Consider the following 23,464-nt stretch of genomic DNA (forward strand, 5'->3'; position numbering starts at 1 on the left):
TCCCTAAGCTTTAATGCCTTTTCTTAGGGGAATTAACCTTTTGTTTATTTATGTTTTAAGCACTAGACAACTTTCTTTTTTTTACCTGCACCCTGCCTCCCGCTGTTTCCGACATCTACAAAGCAATTAGCTCTAGACAGCACCAACCACATCATTTTCAGACTGTAATTACTGGTTTGCAAAAAATATTTTTTAACCCATATAGGTGAAATTAGATAATCTCCCACGGCACACCAGACTGTATCTCACGGCACAGTGTTTGAAAAAGATTGTTCTACCGCACCTGTTTTACATAAAAATGCACACATTTGGTTGTATTCAATGTTTAAAAAACATGATATGGCTCTCACGGAAATACATTTTAAAATATTTGGCTTCTATGGCTCTCTCAGCCAAAAAGGTTCCCGACCCCTGGCCTATAACAATCCGAATGGTTATTTTCCTCTTTATTCTAAAGGACACCACGTCCTCTGTTTCCAAATATAATTTGAAATGTAGTCTCGTCAGACGACAGAACACTTTTCCACTTTGCATCAGTCCATCTTAGATGATCTCGGGGCCCAACCAAGCCAGCGGCGTTTTATGGTGTTGTTGATAAATGAGTTTGGCATTGCATAGTAGAGTTTTAACTTGCTCCTACAGATATAGCCACCAACTGTAGTTACTGGCAGTGGTTTTATGAAGTGTTCCTGAGCCCATGTGGTGATATCCTTTACACACTGATGTCAGTTTTTGATGCAGTACGGCCTGAGGGATCAAAGGTCCGTAATATCATCGCTTACGTGCAGTGATTTCTCCAGATTCTCTGAACCTTTTGATGATTTTACGGACCGTAGATGGTAAAATTCCTAAATTCCTTGCAATAGCTCGTTGAGAAATGTTGTTCTAAAACTGTTCGACAATTTGTTTACAAAGTGGTGACCCTCACCCCATCCTTGTTCGTGAATGACTTAGCATTTCATGGAAGCTGCTTTTATACCCAATCATGGCACCCACCTGTTCCCAATTAGCCTGCACACCTGTGGGATGTTCCAAATAAGTGTTTGATGAGCATTCCTCAACTTTATCAGTATTTATTGCCACCTTTCCCAACTTCTTTGTCACGTGTTGCTGGCATCAAATTCTAAAGTTAATGAATATTTGGAAAAAAAAAAATTTTTTATGAGTTTGAACATCAAATATGTTGTCTTTGTAGCATATTCAACTGAATATGGGTTGAAAATAATTTCCAAATCATTGTATTCTGTTTATATTTACATCTAACACGATTTCCCAACTCATATGGAAACGGGGTTTGTACTTGTGTCTACTGGATGTTGCAATAGCAATTATTTGTATCTCTGTAGATCAGGGGTCTCTAACCCGCGGCTCTTGGTTTACTCTGATGTGGCTAAGGTGCATACTTGCCCCCCCCCCCCCCCCCCCCATTTTACCGGGAGGTTTTCCAAATTTCATTGCCTCTCCCAGAAATCTCCCCAGGTCAACATTCTCTGATTTTCACCCAGTCAACAATATTGAGGCCGTGGTGGAGATGCCTTAAACGTTTTCTCGACCGTGTCGTAGCGTCCGCTTTAAGACTGTGCCATCTGAGTGCCGGCCGGCCTCATTTGGTGTGCGGCTGCTGACTCAACGCAGAAGCGACTGCAAGGCATACTTGTTCAACAGCCATTTAGGTTACACTGAGGGTTGTGATATAAACTACTTTAGCACTCTTACTAATATGCACCACGCTGTGAACCCACACCAAACAAGAATGACAAACACATTTCGGGAGAACATCCGCACTGTAACACATTTAAAACGCAATATAAATACCCAGAATCCCATGCATCCCTAACTGTTGCGGGCTCCATTATACACCCCCCCTACCCTCCCACCCACTCCTCCGTGCGTAGGTTGAGGTGGGCGGGGTTTGGTGCTAGAAGTGTTATATACTATATCTATATATTTTTATACTGTATATATAGAGTCCAGTCCACAGTGGATCTAACATAATAGTGAGAGTCCAGTCCATAGTGGATCTAACATAATAGTGAGAGTCCAGTCCACAGTGGATCTAACATAATAGTGAGAGTCCAGTCCATAGTGGCTCTAACATAATAGTGAGAGTCCAGTCCATAGTGGATCTAACATAATAGTGAAAGTCCAGTACATAGTAGATCTAACATAATATTGTGAAAGTCCAAGCTATAGTGGATCTAAAATAATAGTGAGAGTCCAGTCCATAGTGGATCTAACGTAATAGTGAGAGTCCAGTCCATAGTGGATCTAACGTAATAGTGACCGTCCAGTCCATAGTGGATCTAACATAATAGTGATAGTCCAGTCCATAGTGGATCTAACATAATAGTGAGAGTCCAGTCCATTGTGGGTCTAACATAGGAGTGGGAATCCAGTCCATAGTGGATCCAACATGAGAGTCCAGTCCATAGTGAATCTAACATAATAGTGAGAGTCCAGTCCATAGTGGATCTAACATAATAGTGAGTGTCGAGTCCATAGTAGATCTAACATAGTATTGTAAAAGTCCAGTCTATAGTGGATCTAACATAATAGTGAGAGTCCAGTCCATAGTGGATCTAACGTAATAGTGAGAGTCCATTCCATAGTGGATCTAATGTAATAGTGACCGTCCAGTCCATAGTGGATCTAACATAATAGTGATAGTCCAGTCCATAGTGGATCCAACATAATAGTGAGAGTCCAGTCCATAGTGGATCTAACATAAAAGTGAGAGTCCAGTCCATAGTGGATCTAATATGATAGTGAGAGTCCAGTCCATAGTGGCTCTAACATAATAGTGAGAGTCCAGTCCATAGTGGATCTAACATAATAGTGAAAGTCCAGTCCATAGTGGATTCAACATAATAGTGAAAGTCCAGTCCATAGTAGATCTAACTTAATATTGTAAAAGTCCAGTCTATAGTGGATCTAACATAACAGTGAGAGTCCAGTCCATAGTGGATCTAACGTAATAGTGAGCGTCCAGTCCATAGTGGATCTAACGTAATAGTGATAGTCCAGTCCATAGTGGATCTAACATAATAGTGATAGTCCAGTCCATTGTCGATCTAACATAATAGTGAGAGTCCAGTCCATTGTGGGTCTAACATAGGAGTGGGAGTCCAGTCCATAGTGGATCCAACATGAGAGTCCAGTCCATAGTGGATCTAACATAATAGTGAGAGTCCAGTCCATAGTGGATCTAACATAATAGTGAGAGTCCAGTCCATAGTAGATCTAACATAATATTGTGAAAGTCCAGTCTATAGTGGATCTAACATAATAGTGAGAGTCCAGTCCATAGTGGATCTAATATACTAGTGAGAGTCCAGTCCATAGTGGATCTAACATAATAGTGAGAGTCCAGTCCATAGTGGATCTAACATAATAGTGTGAGAGTCCAGACCATAGAGGCTCTAACATAATAGTGAGAGTCCAGTCCATAGTGGATCTAACATAATAGTGAGAGTCCAGTCCATAGTGGATCTAACATAATAGTGAGAGTCCAGTCCATAGTGGATCTAACATAATAGTGAGAGTCGAGTCCATAGTGGATTTAACATAATAGTGAAAGTCCAGTCCTCAGTGGATCTAACATAATGGGGAGAGTCCAGTCCATAGTGGATTTAACATAATAGTGAGAGTCCAGTCCAAACTGGATCTAACATAAAAGTGTAAGAGTCCAGTCCATAGTGGATCTAACATAATAGTGAGAGTCCAGTCCATAGTGGATCCTTAACAGCCTGAAGGTTGGTTTATTTCATTCAACAAATGTATTGCGTCCTTTTAAATAAAAAAAAATATTCCTTGTTTGCAGTCCAAAGTCTCTGTCAGCCGTAAAGACAATGTCTTCTCCCTCCCCGGTGCCTTTTTTGGCAGCAGTAATCAGATGAACTGACTTATTTACAGTGGCTTTAACGTCACAAAGGCACGCTTCTATTTTTGTCAGACTGCAGCAAACAGTCGCAGCACAGATGGATCTTCAGAAGAGGAAGTGTTTACATTAAGAGCGCAGCAGACGGGTGAAAGGAGAACAAAGACTCCCCGGAATCGCCTTTGATTTTCATTCCTAAACTCTTCTCGACTCGCGCCGTGTTTTTCAACCTTTTTGGAGCCGAGGCACATTTTGTGCGTTGAAAAAAATGCGGAGGCACACCACCAGCAGACATCATTAAAACACAAAACTCAGTAGTCCTCAGCCTTCCCGGTAAGGTCTATTCAGGTGTACTGGAGAGGAGGCTACGCCGGATAGTCCAACCTCGGATTCAGGAGGAACAGTCTGGTTTTCGTCCTGGTCTTGGAACTGTGGACCAGCTCTATACTCTGGGCAGGGTCCTCGAGGGTGCATGGGAGTTTGCCCAATAGGTCTACATCATAGATGATCTCGGGCCCAGCCAAGCCAGCGGCGTTTTAGGGTGTTGTTGATAAATCAGTTTGACTTTGCATAGTAGAGTTTTAACTTGCACTTACAGATTTAGCCACCAACTGTAGTTACTGGCAGTGGTTTTATGAAGTGTTCCTGAGCCCATGTGGTGATATCCTTTACACACTGTCATTTCTTGATTACATGTCCTTTGTGGACTTGGAGAAGGCATTCGACCGTGTATGTCAACATTAGTTGTTGTCTGACTCCAAGATGCAGAGAAGGAGGGAGGCATTTTGCAGGAAAACATGATTTAATTGAAATGCTAAGACCAAAAACAAACAAAGGGTTCAAACAAACAGCGCGCACATGGGCGGATAACAAACAAAAGACCTAGCGTGGAAGCTAACAGGTATCTAGCAGGAAACAGAAGTCGTACTTGTGAAATGAAAGAACAAACTGGAAGCAGGGAACAAAAAAACAGTAAGCTACAAACATCAAACGAATATAGCTTACCGCTACGCTGCAAAGACACGACAAGGTACGACACGACAGGAGCGATAATATATGACAAGAGCGACAAGAAGGGACATCGACAAATCAATAATCCAGCACTGACTGGAGGAACAAAGCAGGTAAAATAGGAGTGGGCTGATTGACACCAGGTGTGGCCAGGTGCCAATCAGCCGCAGCTGAGGGGAAAACAGCACACACGGAAACAAACAAGAAGCTAAAAACAGGAAATACTAAACACACACAGAGGAAAAACTAAAACACGCAAACTGTCAGTTGCGAGCCTGATAACGTCCCTCGGGAAGTCCTGTGGTGAGTGCTCAGAGAGTATGGGGTATCGGACTCTCGGATTGTGGCGGTCCGGTCCCTGTATGATCAGTGTCAGAGCTTGGTCCACATAGCCTGTAGTAAGTCGGATCTGTTTCCAGTGAGGGTTGGACTCCGCCAAGGCTGCCCTTTGTCACCCATTCTGTTCATAACTTTTATGGACAGAATTTCTAGGCGCAGTCAAGGCGTTAAGGGGATCCGGTTTGTTGGCTGCAGGATTAGGTGTATACTTTTTGCAGATGATGTGGTCCTGATGGCTTCAACTAGCCAGGATCTTCAGCTCTCACTGGATCGGTTCGCAGCCGAGAACCAGCACCGCCAAGTCCGAGTCCATGGTTCTCGCCTGGAAAAGGGTGGAGTGTGATCTCTGGGTTTGGGAGTGGAGGAGTTCAAGTACCTCAGAGTCTTGTTCACGAGTGAGGGAAGAGTGGATGGTGAGGTCCACAGGCGGATCGGTGCGGCGTCTTCAGTAATGCGGACGCTGTATCGATCCGTTGTGGTGAAGAAGGAGCTGAGCCGGAAGGCAAAGCTCTCAATTTATCGGTCGATCTCCGTTCCCATCCTCACTTATGGTCATGAGCTTTGGGTCATGACCGAAAGGACAAAATCACGGGTACAAGCGGCTGAAAAGAGTTTGGGTCTCTCCCTTAGAGATAGGGTGAGAAGCTCTGTCATCTGGAGGGAGCTGAAAGTAAAGCTGCTGCTCCTCCACATGGAGAGGAGCCAGATGAGGTGGTTCGGGCATCTGGTCAGGATGCCACCCAAACGCCTCCCTGGTCTCTTTTATTTCTCTTCCGTTTCTGAAATCCCAATTTTGTCCCGGACCGGATTGCTTCTACAGTTTTTTGTTTTTAAAAAAAAAATCAAAGATATTAAAATAGCAGCTGCCTCCTTCTGTGGAATCTGGCTGGTCAGTGCCCGACTTGGCACTGATGCAAGTGGGCTGTAACACCCGCAAGTCAAACTGGCAAGAAAGTGAAACTACTTTCCCGGGTTTATACCTGTACCAGGTAACCTAACAAGATGATGAAAATATAACATCTTTCCACTTTTCTGCTAGGGTTGGTACAAAATGTTAAATTGTTCTTGTTTTATCATATATATATACAGTATATATATATATATATATATATATATATATATGTATATATATATATATATATATATATGTATATATATATGTGTGTATGTATATATGTATATATATGTATATAAGTATATATGTATATAAGTATATATGTGTGTATATATATGTATATATATACATGTATATATGTGTATATATATATGTATATATAAATATATATACATGTGTGTACATATATGTATATATGTGTATACATATATGTATATATGTGTATATATATGTATATATGTGTATATATATGTATATACATGTATATATGTATATATATATGTATATATATATATATGTATATATATATATATGTATATATGTATATTTATGTATACATGTGTATATATGTGTATATATATGTATACATATGTATGTATATATGTATATATATATGTATGTACATATGTGTATATATATATGTATGTATGTACATATATGTATATATATATGTATGTACATATATGTATATATATATATGTATGTACACATATGTATATATATATATGTATGTACATATATGTATATATATATGGATGTATGTGTGTATATATATATGTATATATATGTATGTACATATATGTATATATATATTGATGTATGTGTGTATATATATGTATATATATGTATGTACATATATGTATATATATATGGATGTACATATATGTATATATATATGGATGTATATGTGTGTATATATATATGGATGTATATATATATGTATGTATATATATATGTATGTATATATGTATATATATGTATATGAATGTATGCTTAACTGTATATATGTGTATATATATACACATATATATATGTATACATGATATGTATGTATGGATATATATGTATACATGTGTATATATGTGTATATGTATATATGTATACATGTGTGTGTGTGTGTGTATATATATATATATATATATATATATATATATATATATATACCGTATTTCCTTGAATTGCCGCCAGGGCGCTAATTAATTTAAAACCTCTTTTCACTCCTGCGCTTACTAAAGGCATGCGGTAAAAGTAAGCATACGCTAATTATTTTAAAACTTTTTCTCACTCCGGCACTTACCAAAGGCATGCAGTAAAAATTTGAGTGTGACGTAAGCTTGGACCTTAAATCCTACTGAAAAGCTCTTAATCCTCTTCCCTTTATGCGATTTCAAATTACCGGTATTGAAATCAGCCTCCTCCATTTTGAAAATGATGACAGGGGAAGTGTCACTCGTGACGTCACGAGTTTGACCCGGCGGTAATACTAAGCATGCGCTAATTATTTTGCAAAGCGAGTTTCACCCGGCAGTAATTCAAGGCAGGCGCATACTATATACCCTGTGGCAATTCAAGGAAATACGGTATATATATATATATATATATATATATATATATATATATATATATATATATATACTTATATATACATATATGTATACATACAAGAATGTATGTACTGTATATGTGTGTATATATGTATGTATGTATGTATATGTGTGTGTGTGTATGTATGTTAGGGCTGGGCAATATATCGATATACTGGATATATCGCAGGTTCGTCTCTGTGCGATATAGAAAATGACTATATGGTGATATTGAAGTGAAGTGAAGTGAATTATATTTATATAGCGCTTTTCTCTAGTGACTCAAAGCGCTTTACATAGTGAAACCCAATATCTAAGTTACATTTAAACCAGTGTGGGTGGCACTGGGAGCAGGTGGGTAAAGTGTCTTGCCCAAGGACACAACGGCAGTTACTAGGATGGCGGAAGCGGGAATCGAACCTGCAACCCTCAAGTTGCTGGCACGGCCGCTCTACCAACCGAGCTAAACTATTGGAGTTTATGTTCTCACGCAGTTGTTTTTAGCTGCGGGCATTACACTACAGGCTCTTCCCACTCCTTCTTGTGTCTCCTTCTCACAGACAGCAAGCGCACCTTCTTACTTACTGTCACCTCATACGTCACATACGTATACGCCCTCGCCCAACAGAGAGGTAGCAGCTTGGGTGAGGTTAGCTGTGATGCTAGCGGAGCCATGCGAGTGGTAATGCCAGAGAAAGAAGGTGCGGATCTGGTAACAAATGAAGGAAGAATTAATTCCCAAGAAAAACAGCAGGGGGTCCATCGTCTGGCGGTGGTTTGGCTTCAAGCGGTAATATGTCGAGCAGACAACTTTCATTTTTCAAGTGTGGGGCAAAAGCGTTGCTACAAAAAGTAGCATTACTGCTAATATGTAGCATCATTTGAAAAGTCATCTGCTAGAGAATGAAGAGTGCTTGAAACTCTTCATGTCAACATCTCCGTTCGGTGCCACGCCAACAAAATGCCGAGGCAAACATTTCCGCATCAACACCGTATGAAAAAAATAGTCAACAATAAAAGGAAATAACGTCCGCAGGAACCTACCACATAGTGAAGGACATACACTATTTGATTTCCTATTATGCAGCTCATTTTTATTTGACACTTATTAAAATATCTTGTGTGACATCATGCACAAAAGTGCACTTTATTTGTTTTAAACTCTTGTGGCGGCATTCCGTACAAAAAATTCACTTTGATTTTGTGTTGTTTTGATATGTCATCTTAGTGACATCATGCACAAAAGTGCACTCAAAGCTTGTTTTAAAATGTATCTTACAATCTTGCACTTTCTGTTTTGGAAATAACATGAATGTTTGTGCCACTGCTTGATAACTGTTTCATAAATTCAGGTTTAGTTATGATTTCCCTCTCTGCATGAACCTTTAACATGAGCATATGTTAATGGAGTATGAAGAAGAATGTTTTAATGTAGACCAGGGGTCACCAACGCAGTGCCCGCGGGCACCAGGTCGCCCGTAAGGACCAGATGAGTCGCCCACTGGCCTGTTCTAAAAATAGCTCAAATAGCAGCACTTACCAGTGAGCTGCCTCTATTTTTTTAAATTGTATTTATTTACTAGCAAGCTGGTCTCGCTTTGCTCCACCATTGAACACTTTTCCACGTTGCATCAGTCCGTTTTAGATGAGCTCGGGCCCTGCGAGGCCGGCGGCGTTTCTGGGTGTTGTTGATAAAATGGCTTTCGCTTTGTATAGTAGAGTTTTAACTTCAATCAATCAATCAATCAATGTTTATATATGCATAGCCCCAAATCACAAGTATCTCAAAGCGCTGCACAAGCCACAACGGAGATATGAAAAAAAGGCCGTATCGCCCAGCCCTAGCAGTGCGTCGACGATGCGCAGCAAACAACAGCCTGATTGGTTTATCGGAAGATTAAGTAGACAAAAGTCATGTGTGACGCTCCCCCGCGGCTCCGACTGCAGGGACGCTTCCTCCACGTCAGCGCTGGCCTTTAGCGCTCCGCACGACAATGCAATCAATGTACCCCGTCGCTCATTAACCAAACATCAGGGATGCTGCATGCCTCCGTGTTTGCACGCGTGTCTGAACCCACACGCTGTGTGGAAAGTGCTCTCCTACCTGCCGGCAGCGATTACGTGCTTGACTCACTTATTGACCACCAGCGGCGGGGGGATGATATCATCATCCTCATCCTCATCCTCATCCTCATCTGACCTGCTGCTCTCCCCTGCAGGAGAACGCGCTAAACGGGGATCACCTGTGGATGGAGACCAGCTGCTCGGGGGAGCTGTGCTACCTGGGAGAGGACGCCTGCCTCCTGAAGGCGGCGGTGAGTCGTGCACGCCCGCCCCACAGGGTCCATGCTCCCTCGCTTTTGTCCTTCATTCGTATTCCGTCGCCACTCGATTGGACGCCGCAACCTGGTGTTGGAGTGTCACCTTTGAGATTCGCACGCATGTTCTCCAAGATTCACAAAGGACAAAGGAATGTGGACGATAGGACTAGAGATGTCCGATATTATCGGCCGATAAATGCTTTGAAATGTGATATCGGAAATGATCGTTTTTTGTTTCAAAATGTAAAATGTTTGACTTTTTCAAGGCCTACTGAAAGCAACTACTACCGACCACGCAGTCTGATAGTTTGTATATCAATGATGAAATATTAACATTGCAACACATGCAAGTTTACTAAAGTGTAATTTTAAATTTCGCGCGGAAGTATCATGCTAAAACGTCGCGGTATGATGAGGCGTGCGCGTGACGTCACGCATTGTAGAGGACATTTTGGTCCAGCACCGTTCACAGCTATAAGTCGTCTCTATTCATCGCATAATTCCACATTATTAGGGACATCTGTGTTGCTGAATCTTTTGCAATTTGTTCAATGAATAATGGAGACGTCAAAGAAGAAAGATGTAGGTGGGAAGCGGTGTAACACAAACACAGCCGGTGTTTCCTTGTTTACATTCCCGAGAGATGACGGTGAAGCTTTACTATGGAACAGAGCGGTCAAGCGAACATGGTTCCCTACCACATGTCAACCGGCAGGTTTCGGTGAGAAAATGGTGGTAATAAGTCGGCTCTTACCGTAGACGTGAGCGGAGAGCTTGCGTCGTTCCTCCTGCACCGGTCAAAAAAGCAGCTGCAACTCTCTTGCCTCCTCACACCGGCCGCCCCCGAACGTAGGATGTTTCCACCGTTGTTGGAGGGAAAAAAATAAATTTCAGCCCGACCCAAACGGCTGCCTTCGCCTCGTCGAGAAACGTGGCTTCCCTTGGAGACACTGCCGGTCACCACACCCCTCCGACTTTCAGGTTGCACAGGTACGACCATATAATCTCACTGAAACATAATTGCATAATTCTACATTATTATGGACATCTGAGTTGCTGAATCTTTTGCAATTTGTTCAATGAATAATGGAGACGTCAAAGAAGAAAGATGTAGGTGGGAAGCGGTGTATTGCGGCCGCCTTTAGCAACACAAACACAGCCGGTGTTTCCTTGTTTACATTCCCGAAAGATGACGGTGAAGCTTTACTATGGAACAGAGCGGTCAAGCGAACATGGTTCCCTACCACATGTCAAACGGCAGGTTTCGGTGAGAAAATGGTGGTAATAAGTCGGCTCTTACCGTAGACGTGAGCGGAGAGCTTGCGTCGTTCCTCCTGCACCTGTCAAAAAAGCAGCTGCGACTCTCTTACCTCCTCCCACCGGCCGCCCCCGAACGTAGGATACTTCCACCGTTGTTGGAGCGAAAAAAAAGAAATTTTAGCCCGACCCAACCGGCTGCCTTCGCCTCATCGAGAAACGTGGCTTCCCTCGGAGACACTGGCGGTCACCACACCCCTCCGACTTTCAGGTTGCACAGGTACGACCATATAATCTCACTGAAACACTAGTAACACAATAAGCAGATAAGGGATTTTCCAGAATTATCTTAGTAAATGTGTCTAATAACATCTGAATCGTTCTGCCGTCTAGTTTTTTTTTTTTTTTTTTCAAGTGCTTCACTCTCACTTTCCTCATCCACGAATCTTTCATCCTCGCTAAAATTAATGGGGAAATTGTCGCTTTCTCGGTCCGAATCGCTCTCGCTGCTGGTGGCCATGATTGTAAACAATGTTCAGATGTGAGGAGCTCCACAACCCGTGACGTCACGCGCACATCGCCTGCTACTTCATGTACAGGCAAGGCTTTTTTATTAGCCACCAAAAGTTGCGAACTTTATGGTGGATGTTCTCTACTAAATCCTTTCAGCAAAAATATGGCAATATGGCAAAATGATCAAGTATGACACATAGAATGGACCTGCTATCAACGTTTAAATAAGAATGTCTCATTTCAGTAGGCCTTTAATGCTGACAGGAGTCTCTTTGGCCTTTTTCAATGTTTCAATCAATCAATGTTTATTTATATAGCCCTAAATCACAAATGTCTCAAAGGGCTGCACAAGCCACAACGACATCCTCGGTAGAGCTCATATAAGGGCAAGGAAAAACTCACCCCACTGGGACACTTGTGCCAGCTTACGTTTCAGGCATCAAATTCCAAATATTTGCAAGAAATAACAAAGTTTCTCAGTGTGAACATGAAATATCTTGTCTTTGCAGTCTATTTAATTGAATATAAGTTGAAAAGGATTTGCAATTCATTGTATTCTCTTTTTATTTACTATTTACACAACGTGACAACTTCACTGCTTTTGGTTTGTTTTAACGTCTTCATGGTGGCCATTCGTGCTCGTTATCTCATACCTCCAATGATTTTCCAACACAAATCCTAGTACTTTCATTTGAGCTTTAATTTATCGTCAAACGTTCAATCAATCAATGTTTATTTATATAGCCCCAAATCACAAATGTCTCAAAGGACTGCACAAATCCTCGGAAGAACCCACAAAAGGGCAAGGAAAACTCACACCCAGTGGGCAGGGAGAATTCCCATCCAGTGGGACGCCAGTGACAATGCTGACTATGAGAAACCTTGGAGAGGACCTAAGAAGTGGGCAACCCCCCCCCCCCTCTAGGGGACCGAAAGCAATGGATGTCGAGCGGGTCTAACATGATACTGTGAAAGTTCAATCCATAGTGGCTCCAACACAGCCGCGAGAGTTCAGTTCAAAGCGGATCCAAGACAGCAGCGAGAGTCCCGTCCACAGGAAACCATCCCAAGCGGAGGCGGATCAGCAGCGCAGAGATGTCCCCAACCCATACACAGGCGAGCGGTCCATCCTGGGTCCCGACGAGTGGTCCATCCTGGGTCTCGACTCTGGACAGCCAGTACTTCATCCATGGTCATCGGACCGGACCTCCTCCACAAGGGAGGGGGGGGACATAGGAGAAAAAAGGAAAGAAGCGGCAGATCAACTGGTCTAAAAAGGAGGTCTATTTAAAGGCTAAAGTATACAGATGAGTTTTAAGGTGAGACTTAAAACTCTAGGAATCACTATAAGCCGGAGTCTTTTGTACGCAGATTTCTTGCCGGGACATATGGTACAATACAATCGGCAAGATAGGATGGAGCTAGACCGTGTAGTATTTTATACGTAAGTAGTAAAACCTTAAAGTCACATCTTAAGTGCACAGGAAGCCAGTGTAGGTGAGCCAGTATAGGTATATATGTATGTATATATGTATATAAAGGTATATACAGTATAGGTATATATGTATGTATATATGTATATAAAGGTATATACAGTATAGGTATATATGTATGTATATATGTATATAAAGGTATATACAGTATAGGTATATATGTATGTATATATGTATATCAAGGTATATACAGTACAGGCGTAATGTGATCAAACTTTCTTGTTCTTTTCAAAAGTTTAGCAGCCGCATTTTGTACCAACTGTAATCTTTTAATGCTAGACATGGGGAGACCCGAAAAGAATACGTTACAATAATCGAGGCGAGACGTAACAAACGCGTGGATAATGATCTTAGCGTCATTAGTGGACAAAATGGAGCGAATTTTAGCGATATTACGGAGATGAAAGAAGGCCGTTTTAGTAACGCTTTTAATGTGTGACTCAAAGGAGAGAGTTGGGTCGAAGATAATACCCAGATTTTTTACCGAGTCACCTTGTTTTATTATTTGGTTGTCAAATGTTAAAGTTATATTATTAAATAGAGGTCGGCGTCTAGCAGGACCGATAATCAACATTTCCGTTTTTTTGGCGTTAAGTTGCAAAAAATTAGCGGACATCCATTGTTTAATTTCATTAAAACACGCTTCCAACTGACTACAGTCCGGCGTGTTGGTCAGCTTTAGGGGCATGTAGAGGTGGGTGTCATCAGCATAACAGTGAAAGCTAACACCGTATTTGCGTATGATGTCACCTAGCGGCAGCATGTAGATGCTGAAGAGTTGTTTTTTTCCCCCGTCTGTTTCTCCTCGCAGAAGTCGGCCCCCAGGAAGAAGTGTGCCGCCTGCAAGATTGTGGTTCACACGGGCTGCATGGAACAGCTGGAGAAGGTGTCACCAAAACACGACAAGACGCGGCGTGACAAAATCAAAATTCATGCTTTTTTTTTTTTTTCTTCTTCTGTATTTACCGTAGATCAACTTCAGGTGCAAGCCAACTTTCCGAGAGGGAGGATCACGTTGCCTCAGAGATGTAAGTCCTGCACCTTAGAGAACGTGAAGAGGCGGAACAAAAAAAGTGTCTTCCCCCCCCTGCAGCAGAACGTGTTGAGACATCACTGGGTGCACAGGAGGAGGCAGGAGGGCAAGTGCAAACAGTGTGGAAAGGTTAGTACACAAAAAGGCCAACGTTGATACTCGCATTGTGCTCTTCACGCATTTCTTCGTCTTTTCCCGCCCAGAGTTTCCAGCAGAAGTTTTTCCACAGTAAAGAAATCGTCGCTATCAGCTGTTCTTGGTGCAAACAAGCTGTAAGTCGCACACGCTACACAACTGTGTCTGCACTGCAAAAAGTCAGTGTTAAAAAACAATACATAAATACAAAACTGAGGGGTATTTTATTTTACTTGAACCAAGCAAATCTGCCAATAGAACAAAAACATTTGGCTTGGCAAGACTTTCCAAAACAAGTCAAATGACCTAACCTCAATGAACCCCAAAATAGATTAAAATAAGTATATTCTCACTAATAACAAGTGCACTTTTCTTGGTAGAAAAACAAAAAAGAGACCTTTTTGCTCAATATGTTGAGAAATATTCTTAAATGAAGTACAAAACCCGTTTCTATTTGAGTTGGGAATTTGTGTTAGATGTAAATATAAACAAAATACAATGATTTGCAAATCCTTTTCAACCCATATTCAGTTGAATATGCCACAAATACAACATATTTGATGTTCAAACTCAAACTTTATTTTCTTTTTTGCAAATAATAATTAACTAAGAATTTCATGGCTGCAACACGTGCCAAAGTAGTTGGGAAAGGGCATGTTCACCACGGTGTTACATCACATTTTCTTTTAACAACACTCAATAAACGTTTGGGAACTGAGAAAAATAATTGTTGAAGCTTTGAAAGTGGAATTCTTTCCCATTCTTGTTTTGTGTAGAGTTTCAGTCGTTCAACAGTCCGGGGTCTCCGCTGTCGTATTTTACGTTTCATAATGCGCCACACATTTTCCGTGGGAGACAGGTCTGGACTGCAGGCGGGCCAGGAAAGTACCCGCACTTTTTTTCTATGAAGCCACGCTGTTGTAACACGTGGCTTGGCATCGCCTTGCTGAAATAAGCAGAGGCGTCCATGAAAAAGACGGCGCTTAGATGGCAGCATATGTTGCTCCAAAACCAGTATGTACCTTTCAGCATTAATGGTGCCTTCACAGATGTGTATGTTACCCATGCCTTGGGCACTAATGCACCCCCACACCATCACACATGCTGGCTTTTCAACTTTGCGTCGATAACAGTCTGGATGGTTCGCTTCCCCTTTTGTCCGGATGACACCATGTTGAATATTTCCAAACACTATTTGAAATGTGGACTCATCAGACCACAGAACACCTTTCCACTTTGCATCAGTCCATCTTAGATGATCTTGGGCCCATAGAAGCCGGCGGCGTTTCTGGATGTTGTTGATAAATGGCTTTTGCTTTGCATAGCAGAGCTTTAACTTGCACTTACAGATGTAGCGACGAACTGTTATTAGTGACAGAGGTTTTCTGAAGTGTTCCTGAGCCCATGTGGTGATATCCTTTAGAGATGGATATGGGTTTTTGATACAGCGCCGTCTGAGAGATCGAAGGTCACGGTCATTCAATGTTGGTTACGTGGAGTGATTTCTCCAGATTCTCTGAACCTTTTGATGATATTATGGAGCGTAGATGTTGAAATCCCTAAATTTCTTGCAATTGCACTTTGAGAAACGTTGTTCTTAAACTGTTTGACTATTTGCTCACGCAGTTGTGGACAAAGGGGTGTACTTCGCCCCATTCTTTCTTGTGAAAGACTGAGCGTTTTTTGGGAATCTGTTTTTATACCCAATCATGGCACCCACCTGTTCCCAATTAGCCCGCACACCTGTGGGATGTTCCACATAAGTGTTTGATGAGCATTCCTCAACTTTATCAGTATTTATTGCCACCTTTCCCAACTTTCTTGGCACGTGTTGCTGGCATCAAATTCTAAAGTTAATGATTATTTGAACATCAAATATGTTGTCTTTGTAGCATATTCAACTGAATATGGGTTGAAAAGGATTTGCAAATCATTGTATTTTGCTTATATTTACATTTAACACAATTTCCCAACTCATATGAAACGGGGTTTGTATGTTCTATTGTTTGATTGAAAATAAAACGCATTTGTCTTCATGCTTGAAATAAGAAATTATTCCTTTAAAAAAGTAGTTTTATACTTGAGCGTTGATGACACAGCTTTGCAACACTTGATATTCTAGTTTCAAGCATGTTTTGCTCAATATAGGTCATTAAATCTCAACAACAAGCAGTAATATCTTACTGTGATCATTTAGGAGCAAAACCCGTAAAACAAGTAAAACATTCTAACATAAAATCTGCTTAGTGAGAAGAATGATCTTATCAGACAGAAAATAAGCAAATATCAGCCTTATTTGAGATATTTCCTCAGACTTAGATTTCAGTTTTTGCAGTGTCTTCTTCTTAATTGTGTCAGAAATGAGTATTTTGTGGTGTTGCAGTTCCACAACAAGGTGACGTGTTTCATGCTGCACCAGATCGAGGAGCCGTGTCCGCTCGGGGCGCACGCCGGCGTCATCGTGCCGCCGTCATGGATCATCAAAGTCAGGAAACCGCAGGTGCACACGCCAAACATAGCATCACCAAGGGTTTTCTCCAGAGATGTCTGATAATGGCTTCTTTTGCCAATATCCGATATTGTCCGACTCTTAATTACCGATACTGACATATACAGTGGTGGAATGAACACATTATTATGATGCCTCATTTTGTTGTGATGCATTAAACAATGTAACAAGGTTTTCCAAAATAAATCAACTCAAGTTATGACATGCCTCAAAACAGCAGCTTGGAATTTGGGACATGCTCTCCCTGAGAGAGCATGAGGAGGTTGAGGTGGGGCAAGGTTGTATATTGTAGCGTCCCGGAAGAGTTAGTGCTGCAAGGGGTTTCTGGGTATTTGTTCTGTTGTGTTACAGTGCGGATGTTCTCCCGAAATGGGTTTGTCATTCCTGTTTGGTGTGGGTTCACACATATTTGTAACAGTGTTATCAATCAATCAATCAATGTATTTTATTTCGGCAATCTTCACATAAAACAAAGAACAACAACAAGAAAAGAAAAAAAAAACACTCATTTGAGCAATGATTGAGCCGAAAGGGTGTAGGTTGAAGTTGTTTATGTAATGACTGATTGGCAAAGTAATGCCGGGGTTTGTCCCTCCGTGGATGCGTCGACAAGAACACAGCAATAGTAAGTTTAAATGATTTATTAAACTTAACAAAAGCAGGCTACGAACAAAAATACCGGAGCTAACCGACAAAATAAACCAAGGGCGCTAGCATAAAAGCTAGGAATAGAAAACATAAAAACTAAGACTGGCACAAAGGCACAAAAAAAAAAGGAAAAACAATTCATCAGCATGAGAGCTGGAATAAAACAAAGGTTTAGCGTGAATTGACTTACATGAAGTCAGTCAATACTGTTGCTAGAAGGCAAATTTATGGACCCAGACTGAACAAATAAAAGAGGAAGGTTTATATAGGGAGAAATCAAGGAGAACCAGGTGTGTGTAGAAAACGAGGAGCAGGTGAAATCATTGTGTAACCATGGTAACGGACTAAACAGGAAGTAAGTGGGTCAGAAGAGAATGAAACAAAGATGGAAAAATAAACATGTGAAGATATGGGTCACGGATCGCAACAGTTTATACGGACACCCTCAGTGTGACCCGTATGGCTGTTGACCAAGTATGCCTTGCATTCACTTGTGTGTGTGAAAAGCTGTAGATATTATGTGATTGGGCAGTGCCTTTAAGGCAGGGGTGTCCAAATTGCGGCCCGGGGGCCATTTGCGGCCCGGGGGCCATTTGCGGCCCGCAGCTAATCGTTTACCGGTCCGCCACACATTCTGCAAAAATTGCAAAATTGATAGTATTGCAAAAACTAAAAAAAAACCATAAAAAAAAAGTGGAATAAGGTGAAATCTACTGAGAAAAAGTGGCAATGTTGACACAAAGCTGTTCCTTTTGTCTTTATTTTCTTTTTTTCCCATTGCTCAAAAAGCAAAAAAGGACAAAAAAATCTGTTATAATGAATTATGACTTAAAAATGATCACTTTAAAATGTTTTATGTGGAAAAAATAGTGCGTATGTTGTGTGGTTGCCATATAAAAACATCAAAGTTTGGACAAAAGAGCTTAAAACAAACAAAATAATCGTTCAAACTTAAAACCGACAGATATATCGGAAGTGGATCTTGGAATTTAAGTGTTAAAAGTAGAAAAAAAACCTAATAAAAGTGCATCACTTTATGAGTGGGGAACCTTTCGGATCTCAAATATATTTAGTAGGATTTTATTTAACTTTTCACTGTGATTACTCAAAAATATTAAATAATTAAAATCAATGGTGTCCTGCATTATTGATCTTTGAGGGCTTTAATTGCTAAATAAAGGAACTCTCCTGAAGGAATCAATAAAGTACTATCTATCCATCTGTCTATCTATCTGTCTGTCTGTCTGTCTGTCTGTCTGCCCGTCCGTCCGTCCGCCCGCCTGTCCGTCCGTCCGTCCGTCTAAATACTGCATATTTCAGTTTTACCATAGAAAACAAAGTTGTCTTTGACAGAAAAAGGCATAAAACCTTATTTGTTTGACTTTATATCAACCTCAAGTTGATATAGCGATTTACTGTAAGCATTAAATAATAAAAAAAAAATAATAATTTAACTTATTTTTAACATTTTAGTGACTGAGACCCTCTATGCTCCCCAGGAGCCCTAACGATTAGAAAAAAAAAAAAAAAATCCATATATTTTGTTATGGATTAAAAAAGACAAATATCAAAATGGCCCTCGCATGCTTAAATTTTTCCGTTAAGGGTTATTTTGGCGCTCTGTACTTCTCCCTACGTCCGTGTACACAGAGGCGTTTTTAAAAGTCATTTAACTTTTTGAAACATACCGATAATTTTGAAACCGATACCAATAATTTCCGATATTACATTTTAACGGATTTATCGGCCGATAATATCGGCAGTCCGACATTATCAGACACCTCTAGTTGTCTCCATACCAATATTTTGGTACTGTTACCAAAATGTATTTCGATGTTTTTCGTTCGATACTTTTCTACCGTATTTTTCGGACTTTAAGTCTGTGAAATCATTAACACATCGTAAAATATCAAATAATATTATTTAGCTCATTCGCGTAAGAGACTAGACGTTCATGGGATTTATGGATTAGGAGTGAGAGATTGTTTGGTAAAAGTATAGCATGTTCTAGAGCAGGGGCCACCAACCTTTTTGGAACCAAGAGCTACTTCTTGGGTACTGATTAATGCGAAGGGCTACCAGTTTGATACACACTTAAATAAATTGCCAGAAATAGCCAATTTGCTCAATTTACCTCTAATAAATAAATCTAGATATATATAAAAATGGGTATTTCTGTCTGTCATTCCGTCGTAAACATTTTTTCCGTAGAGAATAAATCAGGGGTAGAGAACCTATGGCTCTAGAGCCAGATGTGGCTCTTTTGATGACTGCATCTGGCTCTCGGATAAATCTGAGCTGACATTGCTTCACACGATAAGTAATGAATAATTCCACTTGTAATCACAGTGTTAAAAATAACGTGCAAAATATAAAACATGCTCACGCATTTGAATCCATCCATCCTTTTTTCTACCGCACTTGTTCAAGAAGTTGCATTAAGGGAAAGAAGTGGTTTATTGATTAGTTTAGGGTTTACCCTCCCGGGGGTTCTTCAGACCACCAAGCACCAACATGAGAGCCTGTTTCAGGGTTGCAATATTTTTTATTTTTCAATAAGTCTCTCCGTTGCTTTCCAGCTATTGTCTTTTTCTCTTTTGTTCTCCTTCTCACTCTGGCTCCAGCCCCAACCCCCGTCTCTCCTCCTGGCTGCTGCTTATAACAGAGCGACAGGTGGTTAGATAACAAAGCCCAGGTGGGCCATTTACGCACCTGTCGCTGATTTCGAGGCTGGTCCTGGCAACACCCTGCTTCGCTGCAGGCCCGCAGGCCACGCCCCCTCCACAGTTAGCTTCAGAATAAAAATGCTATTACAAATAATAAGAGAGCTATTATACTCCAGAAATGTTGGTCTTACTTAAAAATGCACACGTTTAGTTGTGTTCAGTGTTAAAAAAATATTATATGGCTCTTACGGAAATACTTTTTAAAATATTTGGCTTTCTTGGCTCTCTCAGCCAAAAAGGTTCCCGACCCCTGGAATAAATGATGAAAAAAACACTTAATTGGACGGTTTAAAAGAGGAGAAAACAGGAAAAAAATGAAAATTAAATTTGGAAACACAGTTTATCTTCAATTTCGACTCTTTAAAATTCAAAATTCAACAGAAAAAAACGAACAGAAAAACTAGCTAATTCGAATCTTTTTGAAAAAATTTAAAAAAGAATTTATGGAACATCATTAGTCATTTTTCCTGATTAAAATTAATTTTAGAATTTTTAATGACATGTTTTAAATAGGTTAAAAGCCAATCTGCACTTTGTTAAAATATATAACAAATTGGACCAAGCTATATTTCTAACAAAGACAAATAATTTCTTCTAGATTTTCCAGAACAAAAATTTTAAAAGACGTTTAAAAAACTTTGAAATAAGATTTAAATTTGATTCTAAGGATTTTCTAGATTTGCCAGAACAATTTTTTTGAATTTTAATCATAATAAGTTTGGAGAAATATTTCACAAATATTCTTCGTCGAAAAATCAGAAGCTAAAATGAAGAATTAAATTAAAATGTATTTAATATTCTTTACAATAAAAAAAAAAAATACTTGAACATTGATTTAAATTGTCAGGTAAAAAGGAATATGTGTTTAAAAATCCTAAAATCATTTTTAAGCTTGTATTTTTTCTCTAAAATTGTCTTTCTGAAAGTTATAAGAAGCAAAGTAAAAAAAAAAAAAGAATTTATTTAAACAAGTGAAGACCAAGTCTTTCAAGTATATTCTTGGATTTTCAAATTCTATTTGAGTTTTGTCTCTCTTAGAATTAAAAATGTGGAGCAAAGCGAGACCAGCTTGCTAGTAAATAAATACAATTTAAAAAATAGATGCAGCTCACTGGTAAGTGCTGCTATTTGAGCTATTTTTAGAACAGGCCAGCGGGCGACTCATCTGGTCCTTACGGGCGACCTGGTGCCCGTGGGCACCTCGTTGGTGACCCCTTATCTAGACCTTAAAGTAGTGAAGTGAATTATATTTATATAGCGCTTTTCTCAAGTGACTCAAAGCGCTTTACATAGTGACACCCAATATCTAAGTTACATTTAAACCAATGTGGATGGCACTGGGAGCAGGTGGGTAAAGTGTCTTGCCCAAGGACACAACGGCAGTAACTAGGATGGCACATGCGGGAATCGAACCTGCAACCCTCAAGTTGCTGACACGGCCACTCTACCAACCGAGCTATGCCGCCCCAAAAGTACCTCTTCCTGAGGGTGTTCCAGCGTTATAACTTCACTTTATCTTTACTTTTTACACCAAAATGCGTCCGTTCTCCCTTTTCTGTCTACACACTGTGTCTGCTTGTAAGTACTCGGTGTGCGCGCGCTGCCAAACATGCTCCTCTTCCCTTGAAAACTAGCAATGTCACCACATAAGAACATATATTGTCAAGTGTAGTACTATTTTTGATGAATTAGTACTGCAATACTATTCTAGTACTGGTATACCGTACCACCCTACACACACAGTGAACTAACCATTTGATTCATTGTGTGTGTGTGTGTGTGTGTTTGTTTGTTTGTAGAACTCACTGAAGAACTCGGCCAGAAGAAAAAAGCGGACGTCGTTTAAGCGCCGGACGAGCAAGAAGGGGCTGGACGTAAGTGACAGATAACACAAAAGAGGAATTTTTATTCCCCCCCCCCCCTCCCCGCTGACATTTTTGTTCCCTCTTCTCCCAGGAATCCAAATGGCGGCCGTTCATGCTGAAGCCCCTCCCCTGCCCCCTCATGAAGCCCATCCTGGTCTTTGTCAATCCAAAGAGTGGAGGCAATCAGGTCTGTAAGCCACCCTGATCCTCATGTGGTTCCGAGTCTCACAACTGTTGATTGATGACTATCAAGTTTTATCAATGAATGGATGAAACGTATCGATTTTGCCAACAAATTGCAATATTGATGTACAAAAGCCTAAACCGGTGAAGTTGTCACGTTTTGTAAATGGTAAATAAAAAGAGAATACCATTATTTGCAAATCTTTTTCAACTTATATTCAATTGAATAGACCGCAAAGACAAGATACTTAACGTTTGAACTGGTAAACATTGTTGTGTTTTGTAAATATTAGCTCATTTGGAATTGGAGGTATGCAACATGTTTCAAAAAAGCTGGCACAAGTGGCAAAAAAGACGGAGAAAGTTGAGGAATGCTCATCAAACGCTTATTTTTGACATCCCGTAGGTGAACAGGCTAATTGGGAACAAGTGGGCGCCATGATTGGGTATAAAAGCAGCTTCCATGAAATGCTCACTCGTTCACAAGCAAGGACGGGGCGAGGATCACCACTTTGTCAACAAATGTCTGAGCAAATTGTTTAAGGACAACAATTCTCAACCATCTATCTCAAGGAATTTTGGGATTTTACCATCTACGGTCCGTAATATAATCAAAAAGTTCAGAGAATCTGGAGAAAAGCCGAAAACCAACATCGAATGCCCGTGACCTTGGATCCCACAGGCGTGTAAAGGATATCAACACAGTGGCTCAGGAATACTTCAGAAAACCACTGTCAGTAACTACAGTGGGTCGCTACATCTGTAAGTGCAAGTTAAAACTCTAATATGCAAAGTGAAAGCCATTTATCAACAACACCCAGAAACGCCGCCGGCTTCCCTGGGCCCGAGATCATCTATTATGGACTGATGCAAAGTGGAAAAGTGTTCTGTGGTCTGACGACTCCACATTTCAAATTGTTTTGGAAACTGCGGACGTTGTGTCCTTCGGACAAATGAGGTAAAGGACCATCCAGACATTCACAAACAAGGACGGGGCGAGGGTCACCACTTTGTCAACAAATGCGTGAGCAAATAGTTTAAGAACAACATTTTTCAACCAGTTATTGCAATATCAT

The 23,464-nt window shown here is 40.5% G+C and overlaps 1 protein-coding gene across 4 annotated transcripts in view; it reads left to right on the forward strand.

Annotated features, from left to right (window-relative positions):
* dgki (diacylglycerol kinase, iota) overlaps nt 1-23,464 on the forward strand; it is a 170,442-nt gene that overhangs the window by 91,428 nt on the left and 55,550 nt on the right. For all 4 annotated transcript variants that reach the window (XM_061914183.1, XM_061914180.1, XM_061914181.1 and 1 more), the window contains 8 exons: nt 9,925-10,020; nt 14,101-14,175; nt 14,261-14,317; nt 14,383-14,451; nt 14,526-14,594; nt 16,841-16,957; nt 22,140-22,214; nt 22,297-22,392. In XM_061914183.1, the coding sequence (XP_061770167.1) occupies nt 9,955-10,020; nt 14,101-14,175; nt 14,261-14,317; nt 14,383-14,451; nt 14,526-14,594; nt 16,841-16,957; nt 22,140-22,214; nt 22,297-22,392 (624 nt within the window). In that variant the 5' untranslated portion in view covers nt 9,925-9,954. The remainder of the gene's footprint in view (nt 1-9,924; nt 10,021-14,100; nt 14,176-14,260; nt 14,318-14,382; nt 14,452-14,525; nt 14,595-16,840; nt 16,958-22,139; nt 22,215-22,296; nt 22,393-23,464) is intronic.

Source organism: Nerophis ophidion, linkage group LG10 (genome assembly GCF_033978795.1).
Source record: "Nerophis ophidion isolate RoL-2023_Sa linkage group LG10, RoL_Noph_v1.0, whole genome shotgun sequence".
Lineage (NCBI taxonomy): Eukaryota > Metazoa > Chordata > Actinopteri > Syngnathiformes > Syngnathidae > Nerophis > Nerophis ophidion.